This window comes from Botryllus schlosseri, chromosome 2 (genome assembly GCF_051294905.1).
Source record: "Botryllus schlosseri isolate E-star chromosome 2, Bs_hap1, whole genome shotgun sequence".
Taxonomy (NCBI): Eukaryota; Metazoa; Chordata; class Ascidiacea; order Stolidobranchia; family Styelidae; genus Botryllus; species Botryllus schlosseri.
Genome location: NC_137237.1, coordinates 23292105 through 23309960, shown reverse-complemented (window position 1 = coordinate 23309960; position 17856 = coordinate 23292105). Strand labels below are relative to the sequence as shown.

General features: G+C 40.3%; 1 protein-coding gene across 1 annotated transcript; it reads left to right on the top strand.

The window, feature by feature from the left end:
* The first annotated feature begins 1419 nt into the window (after nt 1–1419).
* On the top strand, nt 1420–11118 carry LOC145434221 (uncharacterized). Its single transcript, XM_080311557.1, has 7 exons — nt 1420–1576; nt 2404–2481; nt 6097–6274; nt 8260–8386; nt 8694–8824; nt 9493–9639; nt 10874–11118. Exons 1-7 carry the CDS (start codon nt 1472–1474, stop codon nt 10996–10998), a joined length of 891 nt encoding a protein of 296 aa, XP_080167683.1. The 5' UTR covers nt 1420–1471; the 3' UTR covers nt 10999–11118.
* Nucleotides 11119–17856: the final 6738 nt, after the last annotated feature.

The following is a 17856-nucleotide window of genomic DNA, read 5'->3' as shown; positions in this document are numbered from 1 at the left end:
TATTAAATAACATGAATAGCAAATGTTTAGTATTTGGCACTTACGTCATGGACGCGTGTCGACGTGTATATTTACTTGCGGTGTACATTATGCGACCTTCGAATGATACAATATAACTCTATTCAGGGCTCAATCTCGTTGAATGGCACTCTGATATCTTGCATTCATTCCAAACCATCACTTCATTTGAGTATATGGTTAATTTGCGCCCAATAAATCGGGTCGCAAGGATCATCTCGTTTAGTTGTGTGATGGAGATTTGTCGAGGATACTTTGTATGAGAAAAAGATACCAGCGGCATCATAATGTTATTAGATGTGATAAGTTCTACATATCAACTGATCTAAAGCGGGTTAATCAATGCTGTTTAGAGATGGTGATAGAGGACGGCATACCTTTTAAATTGAATTGGTACAGTGCCCCTGAGAGAATGTAGTGTAACAGAGCACGCCAGAAAAAAAGTAGGCTACTTCTGCGATTTTGAAGTATACTCAAATGATTTTTTCTACTTTCGCAACTTTCTGCTCATTAAATTTAGAGTAGTATATCCTAAATAAGTTTAGGAGTGAAATTGACATGATAACTGGATTAAGCGGACCCCGTAAGAGTTAAGATATTAAAACTATATAATTTATATGGTAATTTATAATTTTACGATTATCGTGAAGATGCATGTCGCATTTATAAAAACAACAAGCGGCGCCTCGTAACAATCTACTTCCCCAAATACTTATCTGAGTATAGTTCTCAGACCAGTCATATTCTTCTCCTACCTGAAGTAGTGTTGACATGATCTATATATCAATACTGCGACTCGTAACTGAGTGGGAATTTTTGTCATTGCTTCTACTTCGGCTTGAATAGCATAAACGAATACTTTGACTTTCTCCCAGCGTTACTTTACTATACCTACATGATGGAGCTTGCGCGATGTATAGGGCAGGAGTCTCAATCTCAAATGTGCTCGCTGGCAAATTTCCTAGTTTTTGATGATGCCGTGGGCCGCAGCATCAATAATTTGGTTACGCGTCATGTTTTATCATCATGAATAGGCAACACGACATAATAGCAGATGTTCCACCGCATCGTAACTTTTGAAAGCGATGTGATGCTGGAGTTTGATGAGTAGATTCAGGTTTTTGGAGCAATTCAGGAGTGAATATTATGTTTTCAAATATAAAAACTATATGTGGCATTTAAATATTGTGAAATGCTTGAAAACCCAAAATTTTGACGAGGGCGGCTTGTTTGAGAGCCCCGGTATATGGCATATTGGGCGACCGCAGACCTTGCCGAATTTTCTAAATTTCCTGTATAATTTCAGGTCAATGAAGGACAGGAAATTGTCTTGCCATATTCTGGATCGATAGACGTAAATTCTTTGGGATGGGATAAAACTGTACGTCGTAGTAGACTTAATGACGTGTATGGATATCTTTGTAGATAGTAGACCGCATGAAATACAGTTGTTATGAATACATTACGTTTCGTGGCGCTCTGTTGCCTGCTGGCCATTGTTGTTGAGTCGAAAAGGTCGTGGCGGACGGAGGATCAATTCGAGATTGAATTAATTTCGGTAAGATTCAATTTATGGAAATCGTGGAAATATGATACGTAATTCCGATGATATTCCGCCATAGCAATCAATATTTCACATGGCATTGGGCTTATAGACCTGATGGCTTAATATTAATTGTGACATCTCAAAAACACTTAGTGGAGAGTATCACGGCGATATATTCAAGATTCAACGGGCGACGACCTCCACCCATACCAATAGTTTCGAAAATTGCACGCGCGAATTCACCTTGATATTGAAAGCGATGAATTACTGTAGGGAATATATGCATTTTTTGCCCGATCCCGGTGATCTATATATGATCTATATGATCTATATATATATTTAAGTAAAATAGAATGTGCGAATCGGCATCACCGATTTGGCAAAAGTGCTCTAACTTACTACCAGATTTCGGATGTTGTGACGTCATATTACGAAGTGATGTCACAATACATCCGTGACCTGGGTAACTATGAAACAATAGTTCATCATCGTCAATTGCAGATTTCAGTACTGGTCATGGCTTGGAACTTGATTGTGAGTTTGAGTATGCTTGTCCACAGCGCATTGAAAGCATTCCAGTGTAACGCGAGCTATTGTATATTATATTATATGGTCACGATAGAATGCTATGACGTTTATTCTATTTTGATGGAAGAATAGCAGCACTTGGAGACTCCAATACGTCCCTGATGAGCAATATGGATGCAGCTATTTGGTTATTCATTGCCAGCGACGACGAGAGACCGGGCTCACAGCTTTATCGATCATTCAACCCTCTCAAATGATGCCTAATAATTTAAACCTTTCGTGCTTAAAGACTATCGTGTTGTTTTACGCAGAAAAACCAAACCTCGATTCAAGCTCGTTTCAGGCGACTACGAAAAGTCGGAAAGTACCTCGTCAACATCTATGTCAAAGTAATGGTTGATTGAATGAATATTTGTAGGTCTAATCCAGTCGTTCCCAACCTTTTGCGACTCATCGCCCCCTATTCAAACTCCACACCGATCATCGGCCCACAAATATTGGGAACACAAAAATGGGCATACATACTGAAATCACCGGCGAGTTGACTAAGAAAAAAGGTCAACTTTTCGGCTCGACTCGAAATTACACCATTCCAGCTAAATTTTGGTGAGTTGACTAACAAAAAAGGTGATTTCTCCGACTTGATTACAAAATGACTGTAACAGCACTTCGTCAGTCCCCCCCCCCCGCAATACGTAGGTCTTGACCCCCTCCATAGGGCGATAAAGCAAACTTCTGCACCCCTCAGACCCAACTCCCCCGATACCTCTTTACCGCTACTTCTCAGCACAAATTGTTGGACTCTTTAGTTAGTTGGCTTAATTCGCGCGAAGCACGAAAAATTTCTATCATTCATGATTGAATCGGTCAATATGATCGGGAATTGCATATATATTGCTGTTAATTTTTCATCCTCTCCCTGCTCATGTATTAAGATTTACCGGTAAAGCTGAGTGAGGTGTCTTGGAAAATGTAGGGCCTGTAAATAATAATTGAACATATTCAGGCGGACCCGTGGGTATAATGACTTCGTTACGTAATGACATTTCGTGGCCTATCAAAAGATATTCAAATCGCCCATACGTACTAAACTAAAAGACGCATACGATTTCAAATTGGTATTTTTGCACTGGCAATAAATTTTTCTCTGCGAGATGGCATTTTTTATGGGGTTCTGATTGGACAGGACAGGAACATTTGGCGCCAGCCATTTAGGCGCCTGTGGACAATTAGATATATATGTATATCGTATATATATCGATGTCGGTCAGCAAAAAGGCAGTCCTTTACCGCCAAGGTTTTCTCGGTCTGGCACACTTCTCGGAGTCGCATGTTACATGGCCTGAAACTTCATATGTCTTGGTGCGTCATCGTGGGATAATGGCTGACACCGAGATGCCCATTTCGATACCTCATGCGTATTATTTTTTGGAGGAAGGGTATCCAATAAGCAAGAAACATGTGACCAAGAAATGGCGCGCAGCGCGAAAATTTTTTGAAAAAGTTGCCTAGATTTCCAAAATAATACTTTATAATTATTGTTAATTCAGGAAAAAATGTGGGCCCCCTTCGAGCTCGCCCCCATCTCAATTGGGGGCTTGGGTGTGGCAGTTACAGTCATGGACACCAATATAGCCATTTCAACGCGCCATCGCCCCCTATCGCTCCCTTCGTCTGTTTTCGCCCCCTATCGCCCCTTGGCTATTTTCGCCCCCCTGGACCGACAAATCGCCCCCTGGGAGGCGATATCGCCCACGTTGGGAACCACTGGTTTAATCAAAAGCGTATAGCAGGGTTGTAACCAAGTCACATGGTTCCGAGTCACGAGTCAATCTGACTTTTGTGGTTTTGACTCGAGTCGAGTCGAGTCATTTTCAATTCATCACCGACTCGAGTCCGAGTCCAAGTCACCGTTTTAAGGGTCAAGTCCGAGTCATAGTGTTTTGACTCGAGTCGAGTCCAAGTCACAGTATTGAAGTCATGTTCAACTTATGTTTTCAATTCTGCTTGGGTGATATCGAATTCCTTGCTTGCCAAACATGCTTATTTTGTCCCTATCATAGTCTTGGCACATGTTTATTTAGGCAGATAACAGACAGTTCCTGGCCTCATTTACCGATGCTAAAGATAGACGAGACAGGCCGCCAATACGATAAATTTACTAATTTTAGAACTTTAAATCAAATATCTGTCTTGTCAGTCTGATATATCACAAATACAAGCATTCAGTTTTTATTACGAGCACATCGCCGACCGCTCACAAATAGCTTATAGAGAATTAACGAATTCACGTCTACATACTATCTGATAGAGAACCTACGAATTCACGTCTAGCTAGATACAAGCTGGTAAAGAATCAACAGATAAACGTTTATGTAGAGGTACAGTTTTGCTTTCACATTATATCAGGTGGTTGACCAGAAAAAGGTCAATTTTCCTGCTCAGCTCCCGAAATAGTCGCCGGAGCGTTACTTTAGTGCTGATTTACTGTTATCTTAGTCGAATTTGCCCTACATTTACCAAAAAAATTCTCAAAAATGAGGACAGAATCTCAAAAAGGAGGCTACTTCTTAAAATTGTTAGATGATCTAAAATAACTTAAATTTGGCTCAATTCCAACCAGTAGAGAGCAATGTTAAGAGAAAATATTTTGGATTAATTACAAATAGAGACTTTCGGATTTTACCGGCTACCTCATGATATTGTTAGATTGTGTAAAAATATGATTCATAGCAGATTTGGCTCAATTCCAACTAGAAGAAGCGAAGTTATTAGAGTGGAATATTTTGGATATGAAAAAATAGTCGACTTACAACTAGTATGTAATTATATTATATGAAATCATTTCTCACTAAAAATACTCCGTGTATTTCCAAATCCAAAATTTTCTCCTCTCATATCATTGATTCCACTTTTTAAAATTAAGCCAGATTCAGTGTTCTTTTTATGCAACGTAACAATTTTATCAAGTAACCACCCAGTATAATAAAAATAAAGTTATTTTTGATCGGCGCTATTGTACAAACATCACGCAACATTAGCCATTCATTATTACTCACGTGCACAATGCACATACCTAACAAAACGTCAAATGGACGGAGGGTATTGTGTGTTTTGACAGACAGCAGATCAAATCAATGAGTTACACTTAAAAAATACTAAAGTGGAAAGGAGATTCTCATATATGTTGAGGCGGCATGGCCTTAGAATAATCCACACCCACTGGATACACGTTCCACTGGTGCATTAGATGCAGGAATTTTAAACCACACTGAAGAGCATTAGATACTCATCCATTCTAGTCGCCCGAAAATGCAAAGAATCATCGCCTTCAGATCTACATATGATCTTATCATTATCTTCCAAGTAGGCTACTTGACCATCTGAGTCATTTCATTGGCTTTAATTGGACTTTGCTTCGATTGTTTGCTTGTTTAATTGAAAATTCTTGAGTACTTTGATGGCGGAGAATCTATTACCTCTTCATTACTGGATGATTTTGTACAATGCATTGCTCTTTGCTACTATGTACCATTGTCTTTTGTTTTTACGGCGGCATATCTGATATCAGACGAGTGCAACGAAAGCAGTGGTGACAAATAGCGATGTCGACCGAATTCGTCACATGCGTTGATCTAACCATTGTGGTTCGCAAATTTCTTCACCTTCAAGTCATATAAAATAAGCCGAGTCAATGACTTGAGTCGAGTCATGCGTAATGACTCGAGTACAAGTCGAGTCAATCCAAATATTGACTCGAGTCGAGTCGAGTCATTTTCCCATTTCAAGAAAATGACTCGAGTCAAGTCGAGTCACAAAAAAATCGTGACTCGAGTCTGACTCGAGTCGAGTCATGACTCGAGTCATTACAACCCTGGCGTATAGTCGAAATCATATTGAAATAGGCATATACGGCATACGACACTTCGATAAATACGACGTGGAACATTGACTTCGCATTTGGTTTAATGAGGTGCGGGTGAATGCTAACCTTATCCATACAGTATCTAGCGGACGTGGGTGCGGCATACACTAAACAACTAAAAGGAAAAAGAGACAGGCATGCCGACGGCTACTACTACATCGATACCGGGAATGTTCTGGAACCCGGGACATTATACGAGATGGCCGTTTACCAACGCAGGCCACATCGCAGCCTGAAACGAATCGACGTGACCACCGGTATGAATCGTATGATGTTGAGAATTGCTATTCCACCTTAACAAGCGGTCCATTTGCGAATAAATTATATCATAGTGTAATGCGGCTTGCACGCATTGGGTTTCGAATTGGTGTTAAAGAATAACACATGGCTTTTGCGAACTGTGCAGATTGTAATGTAAGCATTGAGCATTGCGGTTCTTCAAAATACAAAAATAAGTTTTTCAAAATTTCACAGGCTACCCCGTAAAATTGTTGGGTTGCTGAGAAACACTGCCAGTAAAATGTTGCTAAAATTTAAGCGATGAAAGCGGAGTTATTATATTAGAAAATTTTGAATTTAATAAAAAGATATTGGCCTTTTTCCAAATGAAGTTGCTACCTTATCTAAAATCGATACATACCGATAATAAAGTTGGCCCAATTCTAACCCGTAGAAGCAAAGTTATTGAAGTCGAAAATCTTGGACTTGAAAAAAAAAGTGTTTACGTTGGGAAAATCTATTATTTATAGCCATGTCGAACACCATCCACTCGGACGATGTGGGCGAGAAGTAATGCCCATTTACATATCTGTTTAATTGTCCGGAAGAGGTATTGCAATATATTTGAAATTAATTTCACATCAATTCTGTCGGATCCCGTGGCGAGGAGGATCCTAGTTAAACCTCCAACATTTCGGTAGGAATTTCTAAGTCGATCTCAGTCTGACCGGAACCCGCGATATATTGTGCAGTTGTGGGCCGTATACCACTGCTATTCCGCCACGAGTCGAGCGCAGGGGCGGGCAACATTCGGCTAGGGATGGTATGAACGTGGGGTTCACGTTCGCGTTCTGTGTGTGCACCTCAGAAATCGAGAGGTTCACGTTCACAAACGAACCTTGGTAGGTTCTGCACTGTGAACCTTTTTCATGTATTAAAATTTATCACGTTAATATTACATCTATGGTTCAAATTCTTTGCATTTCAACTTCAGACCACTATATGTAAAGTGCTGGCAGCATAAAAAAAATCAACACTAAGCGAGCAATAAGCACACACCTTGCCAATCCCAGAAGTTTTTCTTGCTATGTTACAAAGGTTTTCTTGACATATTCAGCTTTCCGTTTGTGAATATTTAGTGTCTCTCTGCTGTGAGCTTGACCCGCAATCACACAACACCAATAACGAAATGTCAGCGTTGTCAGCGAATGATGATTATTCAACCAATCATTGAAATTGATATAAGAAATACGTCGTTGTCTAATGTAAAAAATCAAGCAGGCGTTCGGGGTCCATCTGCGCAATATCAATGTCGCAATGGTCCGACGCCGAATATATTGTTCTGTCTGGCCCCGACCGTTAAGGCGTAGCTTACATTCCCTTGCAAGTCCTCGCCAAAATTGTTGGCAAAGCTACGGACGATATTGATTTTTAGGGATTAATATAGCATTTGATTGCTGCAGTTGATACATTTTGTGACGTTTAAAAAGTCAGCATGTACTTCAGTATTGAGGCATAATGTGAACAGAGTCGTTGATAGCCTATTGTATATATATGTGTACATTATTATATCACTTCACTGACATGTAGGGCTGCAATCAGCAATTTGACGTCACGTGACGTCATAAGGTTCGCGAGCAAACATTTTTGACCATCAACAATTGAACATTTACAAGACAAAGCGGCGTTCTGATCTAACTGATGTTAACATACAGTCTTTACTAAGGATTTCCACGTCCAACATGCAGCCAGCGTTCAAACAACTTATGGACAACTTTGATCGACCACAGATGTTCCATTGACTTCAACAGCTACAGATGATAATAAATTCATTAAATCGAAAATTAATTTTTTCATATCAAGCCTGCTGACTAGAGAAGTGGCTCGTCCTTGCGTAGCGGTTAGTACCAAAGCTATACAACGCCAATGGGTTGCGAATTCGAGTCGGACCCAAGTTGACAGCATACTTACACAATCTGGCAAATGGTGTTGTATTGACTACGTAAGATTTTTGCGTTAACAGATTGCAGCGTCTACACATATTCGTGCATGACGTCGCGGAGGGAGTCCTGTTTGGAGAGGGAACAACTGTGTGATGGTTTCGACGACTGTCTGGACAAATCCGACGAGGAATGGTTAAACTCTACCTGGTGCGGTATTCTCCTCGTATATTGTGTCGTCAGATTCCTTCGTAACCTTCGATTCATGTCACATTCAATTGATCGTGGTGATCTAGTGGTGATCACGTGGACCGATGTCATTTTCAGATTGCCAAATAGACTGTGATTGACAAACTTCCTGGGGTTGCGGGCGTAAATGGTGGAGTGTGTAGAACTGTAGATAAGCTATTAGATGAGCTGTCAACAACGGCACAGAATGGTTGCCGTCACATAATGACCGACAAATTCCTCATTTTGTGCAGCCAAAATAGCGGTTATTACACTGTTCCCTATTTAGTGCTGTAACGCTGCCGGAAAGACCAGTGCCTCCACCACCTCCTGTAGATACTCCTTGCATGACTGCTCTAATTGCGTCCTTGGGGCTTACCAAAGACAGTGACCATGGAGTTACTGACCCGGAACGTCCTAGTAAGTGAATATTATAGACACGATATGGGCTACATGATTCAAACACGTCATATGTATAGTGAGGTCTACAAATGCCCAAGATTATATAATATTAGGGTTTCATTTAAAACAAACGGTGTTTAAAACACTTTGTTTAAAACATGTTTAAACAGTGTTTTAAACAAAGGCCTTTTTAAGAATTTTTTGAGGAAGTTGTAAAATTATGCCATAATTGTGTAAATGCTTTCCAAAAACATGTTGTATGAACCTACGGACAATTACCAACCTATATAGCCTCCGTATATCGATATGGGATTGTTGAAACCCTCAAAATAGTCGGTTCAACATTAATAATACAGATATTTCGTCAAAGGAGCTATATTTACCCTATATTTTCAATTGTCAATGTCAATTCACTATGATGTCAAAATTGAATATTCGTGACGTCAAGGCTTAAAAAACAAACAAAAAAAACAATAAAAAACATGTTTTAAATTAGGGCCTTGTTTTAAACATGTTTGCTTTAAAATGCAACCCTGTATAATATGATATTCTCCGCTGGTTGACGAAAAAGTTTATTTCAGAGCTTAGAGTATTTCAATTGATCCCAAAAAAGCATTCAATTATGATATGGCGGACGCATTGCTATATTTTCCGCAGAGTAAATTAATGCGCGGGATGATTTTCAGCATGTGATGAAAACGGTCATTATGCTCCCGTAAAGTGCGATGCTGCAACGTGTCACTGTATTCACCCGCTCAATGGAAAGATATTGAAGACACGGAGTGACTTCAACCCGTTCGTTGACCATGATTTCACCGGCATTTGCATGAAAAGTACGTATAAAATTAGATAGTTTTGTGATAAACAAAAATTCACAGTCTATTTACAAAGACTTCTTACACACGCACTGCGAAACTTTATGGAATATGTATCTTGTATAACACTAGATAAATAGAATCATGGCCTATGCAGCACACCATTGTTCTCACCAAGTACCTTTGACCACCTCTACTGCTAACATTTGTTTTAAATATGCAAAGCAGTTTCTGGCCCGAATTGTTTCGAGTTCGAGTCATAAGACTTGGTCGAGCCGTACGCAATTACTCGATTACAAGTCGAGTCAATACACGATGTGACTCAAGTGACGTCGACCCCCCAAAAATTCACGCGCTCACGGACACAGACCTGCGCCATGAACGCTTTACTGAAAAGGGAGATGAAGGGGTACTGTAATTTAGTATCACGAATTCGGAATCCCTAGAGGACGAAGCCTAAAATATTGCGGAATTCAAATATATATGTTGAAATATATCATCTCCCGGGAATCAATTCCTGGCCAAAAGCAACGCTTGAGATACCAAAGCACCGGTTTGCTACCCTGTCTGATCCAGTGTGGCTACGTTACGATCAATAAAATCATAGAAGTGCTGATCAGAACTAAAACCCGGTCGTGATGATTGGGGTATGACGGACGACGGCATGCAATTTGAGCGAAAAGAGTGTGTATCGACACCCACGTACCACCCGAGATATACGGGTGTGAATATACACCGTGGCACACGAAACCACCACCTATTTCAGACTTAAACATCGGCATAAATCAAATACAACATTATAATCAAAAAATGATATACTTGCACGCATATGAACGTAGCGTGACGTACGAACGTATGATTTATAACCGCAGTATAATTCTGAGTTGGGTTCTGTTTTCGTTTACCACCTTTAAAATGTAAATGCATAATCTTTTCGATAAAAGTGAAGCTTGGCAGCCCCCGAAAACGGATTGTGATTTCCCAATAACGTTTCTGTTTTGCCCCGCTGACTCATATGCACTGCACGTATTACATTGTCCGTAAATATTCTTTTTTTCTCTGATTCAGTCGGTGACTGCGGACAAGAAACACACCGAAAATGATTGTCGAAAAACCGCATGTCAATCCTTACTGTCACTTGCTTTCAGATTATTTTGTCGCAATCGAGTGTCATAAAGCAACAAAGTATATTATTTCGGGACGACCCGGATAATCGCGAATAATATATCGCTGATGTTTTACGCTGTTTCAGAGTACAATCGAATACTGGCGAGAGCAAACAAAAGGAAGAACAAGGATTCAGCTCCTCAAGCACACCTACCTGAAACACTTCCTCCGCTACTTGGCGCAGAATCTCCGGAGCTTGCGCCGCTCTGACGCGATGACATGTCTCTGCTGGAATCGTGTGCCTCGATCATAGTATTTTTGCATATACCACATATAGTGTAACCGGTTATCCTATAAGAATGACTGAAATACAGTGGAAAGACAATCCGGTATTACGAGTCCGACTTCCATTAATCGCGGTGCTATGACATTTATATTCAGGAAAGAATCGAAAATTTGATATAAGCTCAAATGCATCCAGATTCAGGAAATGCGAATCCATATTAGTCTGGCTATCCTTAAATGTATGATCCTGTTTACAGTGCTCGTTAGTTTACAGCAGCTTATAGTTTGAGTTTGATTTGTGCTGAAACTTTCGAGTTCAACAACGGCAATGATTTTAATTATATTACGATTTTATATGTCCTAATTGCCATCCATACATCGATGTTAGATTTTGATTGATACCGGATCTTGCACCGATCAGAAGATGTCTCTGAATCAAGTATGTTGCTGAATTCGTGTAACTGTTTGCAGATGCTTTTATGGTATGTCTGTCTGTCTGTCAAGCATCTGTGCAGAGTGCGGAGAAATGCACAGTTATGGAGATATAAGATATTTTCTTACATAAGGTCATTTCATATGATATGTATAATATGCCTTTTGAATCTAATCTAATCTTCTAATATGGCTTACAACGTTGCAGTAGTCACTCCGAGTATACTCAATTAGGAAACATTTTGTAGAATGCCACGCTTGACAAGCCGAAAAGTAGCCTACTTCATTGAACTATTCTCTTGCCAAACACCTATGCGACCCGTAAAGAGATCCTCATCGCTAACCCCACAGCCATAGCAGTGTCTTAAAAAGTCCAGTATGATGGTGAGCCGCGCCAGGAAGAAGTCGGCAGTAAAGAACAAATGTGTGGAAGTCGTCCGGAAAGAGTACGAAAGCAAAGATCCTGAACATTACAAATATAATTGTCGTGGTATACATGACCTTAATAGGCGATAAACACCAATGTTGTATGTGTTAAATAAAACAAAACAAAAAACCCGTAAAGAGAAAATTGTCTGCCCTATGAAGTAGTGCCAAATGTGAATAAATATATGCCACCTGCTATACCATTGCACATAATTTTTTTTTTACAAAATATCCAACTGAAAATTTTCGCTCTGTGTATACTTCCAATTTCATATTTGAGAAGTCTCTCAACACTCATTACCTTGCATGCCAACAAACACTATTAAGCGTTGGTTCCCCCAGTGGACGATTTTGAGAAACAAGGAGGAGAAAATACCAGAGGGGGCGATTGGGCGGCGAAAATGTTAGGACGTCCAGTGACATTTGTTTAATTACCGCGGCCAACTAATGCACGTGAAGACGTCTTATTCTCCATGTGACGCTCTAAAGTTGACTAAAAAAAGGCCAACTCAACGAAATGTAGTCGCAGAAACAGGCTTTCCGAGCACCATCTAGGAAAATTGCGCTTTTATTCAATTCACCAGCGATCAGAGGGGGGCGTAAATTTGTATTGAGCTTCATGAGGGGTGATCAGTCGATCAAGGTTGGGAACCAGTGATCTTACATGAATAGCAAATGCTTAGTATTACGCATCATATACATACACGTGATGGACGCATGTCGGTGAGTATATATACGGTCGACATTATGCGACCGTCCAATGATATAAATTCTATAGCACTCTGATATCCTGTATTCATTCAAAACCTTCACTTCAGTTGACTATGTGATTCATTTGGTGGTTAATAAATCGGCTCGTATTGATCATCCCGTTTTGTTGTGTGAGGATAGAACTGGTATCGCAGTGCAATTGTCTGAACTTATCTAAAACTAATATAAAATGGGTTTATCGCTGCTGTTCAGAGCTGTTGGTATTTATATTGATTTCAAAAACACACTGTTTAAATTCAACCGAAACTGCGCTCTGAGAGGATACAGTTGTACGATACACGATGTAGCTGGTGCAGTGCACCCTTGTACAGAAACAACTTTCTTTTCCAAATTTCACAGATTTAGTGATTAAATTGTTAGGTTGCCCCAAAACGTTACACGTCAAATTCGGACCAATTCCAACCAGTAGAAGACGAGGCATCTCAAATTGAAATATAAATGTCATTCATCGTCAATCGTAATCAGTAAAATTTTTAAGGCCCTAAAAGCGGGCCATGAACTTATTTCTCGCGAGCCGTATATGGATCTTTTGATACGGCTCCCTGATATTTTTTTATTTGGTACTTGATTCACATCTAACTCATCAATATTGGTGCAATATTTTTACACATGTTCATAACGAAAACGATTCTCATTCTTGCGACAGCTGCGTTAGCCAAGTCTTTGTGAGGCCATACCAGAGCGTATCTTTAACGCAGAATGAATGTTTATGTGTCTCATGCTCAACTGTTGTTTTCATTATGTCGCTTGCTCAAACTTTGGACAACCGGCTTGATTATAGTGCGAGTGTGAAAACGTCAGTTTTTACACCGTAGATGATATGACACATAGGATAAATCCCATGTAGTGAACTTCGATTTCGTGCCACGATGTAGTCACCGGACTGGACTGGAGCGGACTTCAACCTCTTCCCCATTGTTTTAGTACAGTCCTGCAAATATGGGGACGCCAGACAATGATGGAAGAAAAGGATTAAGAACCGCTGCTTTACGTTATTTCCAGAGCGCGACGGCATACTGGCTAGAGCAGGGGTTCTCAGCCCTTATTTGGCCGTGGCGCATTTTCCGGTTTGAAAAATGTGCTGTGGCCCACCTCTAATCTTAAAGTCATAATCCTGTTCAATGCGTGGCAATCGACGGCGCCGATATGCCTATTTCAATAAAATATGCACATTTTTCTCCTAATTTACAGATGAAATTAAAATATAAACATTTCGGGGCATAAAGTCGCGCAGCGCGCGACGCAAATTTTCAAGTTGAGTGAATATCTTCCAACAAATGACCAACAAAATAATCTTGGGCCCCTTCTGGCTTCCCCAATTGGGGGTTTGGGTGCGGCAGTTACGGCTGTAGTAGATCATATGCTAAAACTTATGATTATTTTATGATCGTCCGCTGCTCCATTCGCTTCGCGAAACACAATGATCGAATTCCCGGGTACATTGTGTAATTGGGATTTTAGTTCCACTATTGAGGGGAAAAATATAATCATTCTAGGCCCGCTTCAAACAATTCATTGGTGAATGGGGTACTACAGATGAGTGGAGAAAGATTTTCTTAATATGCATGCTGTACAATGTACATTGTATGTCACGTACTGAACCAACTGAAATTGCGATGTCGGAATATTCAATCCAGTAATACTATCAATTCATGTGACTCTTACATTATGAACATTGATTTCCAGGCATGAAATTTTAAACAGACTTCCAATATTAATGCGCTCCGCTGAATCCTCAATCCATTACTATTCGTTGCGGTGGTGCAGAATACCTCCACAAGAAGTTGCTAATAATTTGCAATTATGGCTATTTTTAACTTACAATAATACGACCTGCCGAAGTACAGTAAATCTATACATCAATTACACTTCATTCCGAGTTTATTGCACACCCCATTCAACGGCATACGACATTATGACCCAGCCGGAATACTTGATTACTTCAGCATTACCTACCAGGTATTATTTTATACGCGAAATTATTTTAGTTGCTGTTAGCCATAGGTAGTCATAGTCAGTGGAAAAAGCCGCCGTTTCTGTCTCCCATTTGCTAACTCCATACGTATGACTACGTCTCATCAGAGTCGGATAAAAAGATTTATGCAGCCTACGTATAATCAACTAATATGAATTTATTTTTTAGTGATTAACACAAATATGACTAAACTAACATTATTTCTAAAATTTTCCAAATAGCTCTGTGGCCCACCTCAAATGCTCTTGTGGCCCACCCTTTGAGAACCCCTGAGCTAGAGCAAATAAAGGTAAGAGCAAAGATCCCCTATTTAGGATTGCCATACGTCCGGGATTTCCCGGACATCTCCGGAATTTCACTGTAAAAACTGCGTCCGGGAGGAAATTCTAAAATACGCCTAAATGTCCGGAATTTTGAAGGCTTGAAGTAGGCTGAAATTTTTTTGTAAATCAACATTTACTATATTTTGTATGATATATGCTACTTGAATTTTTCTTTGCACTATGCGCGATTTAGTGTAACGTATATTGCGAAAAAATGCAATCAAAACTAAATATAAACAACCATCATTCACCGAAATAAATCTATTTGGAATCCCAATTGTAATACAACGGTATATTCCTAGAGTGAGTTAGACCGTTTGGATGCTTTAGTCAAAGACAGTAATTCTTAACCGTAGGAGGTCATTTGCCTTTACTCTGGGAATCGCGAAGATGTTGAACATAATCAGCTTGCAAAATAGACCGTGAGTAAATCTGGGTAAGCTGACCTCTTTTAGTAATCAGTTTATCAATTTTTGAGCTGGGCCATGAAACATTGTCAAATTTGAAATGAGGTCACTTCACTTCCACAAAAGGCTGGAAACCACCGGATGTGCATTGTGCAACCTGCTGCTGCATTTTATAGTAATATATGGAAGAACCAATATTATTGACAGAATTCATTCACAGAATTTAACAAGCAGATACATATACTAAGCCCCAAGAATTTGCATCGACTACCGTATGGTGGGCCCAAGATCAGTTTTTTTTTGCGGGGGGGAGGGAGGGAGCTGAAAAAATGTTGTTTCGGACCTGGGTACAATACACAATCAGATAACCGTGCCGATCTAACAGTATAGCTGTCACACACACGACCGGCGGTCGGGATACGGCTCGCCAGACGATTTTATCGGCCCGTAAAGAAATCTGCTGCAGACCTTAGCAATCACCAAATAACCTAATGAGAGTTTAATACAGCAATAACCAGAGCCCACATTAGAGATGGCCCAATTTAGGACATATGTTCCACTCTACTCCTGTTTACACTTGACAGGCAGAGCTTTGCTAGTGTGACGTGATATAGGTTGGCAATGTGTTCATACCTCGTTAGTTCATACCCCGCTAGTAGGCGCTAAAGACTGTCCAGAATTAGAGCTGCAACAATATGGTAACCCTGTCTATTCCTTGTCGAAATTGAAGCTTGTGCCACTGTGACGCGACATCATGCTCAGGAGAAATGCCTGTGCAAGAATGTTGCGCCTCGTAATATTTTTCATATATCACCCATGAAGTGTAATCGGTTAGCCTATTATAAGAATGGCTGAAATAGGCTAGGGAAATAGTCCGGCCTCCATTAAGGTTGTGAGTCACAAGTCAATGTCCAAGTCAGCAAATAGAGGGTGGAGTCAGAGTCATTGTGTTTTGACTCGTGTCCGAGTCCAAGTCATTATGTTCACTGTTCAGTTTTCAGTTCAATCCGGTTCAACCCCCTTTTTCAACTCTGCTCGAAGGATATCGAATGGCCAGAGGTGGTCAAAGTAGTCATCGCCGCTACCCAAGTAGAAGTAGAAGTAACGCCGAAATTTCTACTCAATTAGAAGTAGGAGTGGTGGTTCACAAGTAAGTAAGTAGGTATTCTACGCTTATTTTTGCCTACAAAACCGAAAACTGTCAAGTAGAAGTAGAAGTAGTCTAAAATCATTACTACTTAAAAAGTAGTGTGAGTAGGCAAAATCTACTTCAAGTACTTCAAAAAGTAGAAGTACTTCGTTACTGACCACCTCTGCGAATGGCTCGAGTTCATAATATAGTGATTTTCCTTAGTCGTAACAGTTTCTGGCACCATTTCCTAAGTATCAGGACTGATAGACGAAATACCAATAATGCGATAACTATAGGCCTACTATTCTCCGAAGTTGCAATTCAATGTCTGTCTTGCCCGTCCTAGTCTTGAGTCATATTACTTGGTTAGAGTCATGCACAATGACTCAAGTACAAGTCGAGTCGATACAAAAATTTTACACATTTGAAATAAGGACTCGAGTCAGGTTGAGCGTTGAGTCATCAAATATACCGCGACTCGAGCCGAGTCATGACTCGAGTCATTACAACCCTGCATGAGACCATAGGTTCGCGGTCACATCTAAATCTTCACAAAATTTCGTGTTTACACGAGCCCGAACCTTCAGTGGCTCGTACCTTCCCTTTGTATTTCCGGTCAATTTTGCGCGCAGTTTATCAGTCGGTATAATCATAGTGTCCTTTCGTTTCGCCAGACAGCATTGCTGCGTCTCAATGCCAATCTCCATAACAATGAAAAATTCGAGGCTGATTGTGGGGGTTCCAGGGCCGCGAGCGGAAAAACATTTATATTTTCGTAAACAGTGCAGAGTCAGCTTTCGATTGATACCAGTTTTACCAAATTTAATGCTCGGCAAGCCGGTCAAAAATGACCGTCAAATTGCCTGTAGCCAAATGGAAATTGTGTCGTTATACAATTTCACTGAGGCGTGAGATTTGCTTGTGTCGACACCATATAGGACACTGTGGTATAATTTTATTCAGCAGACAAATTAACTTATCACAGTAATCTCGGTTATCCACATATTTGTCGCGCTGCTCTAACTCGTACATACTATTCGACGGATACGCATGTTATGATACGTCACGTACAGTACTGCCTATCGTCCAGGCAATACTCTGCTTTCATGGGATGGCAACGAGCAGTCCGTCGATAACGTTCCAACACTTTGTTAGGATTCTGAAGTGTAAACTCACCGGTGATTCATGCGAGGATGGGATGCTATTCGAGCCAATCAGTATAGACCACACGTATTACGATTTCCGTCAGCGAAGTTCAGCTATGATTACTATGATTAAATTAATTACGTTTAGTCAACGTTGGAATAAGCCTAGTGCACCGACCAACAGTTCCCTGCTACGTTCAAGTTGCCAATCTTGGGTCTGTGCGATTTCCCA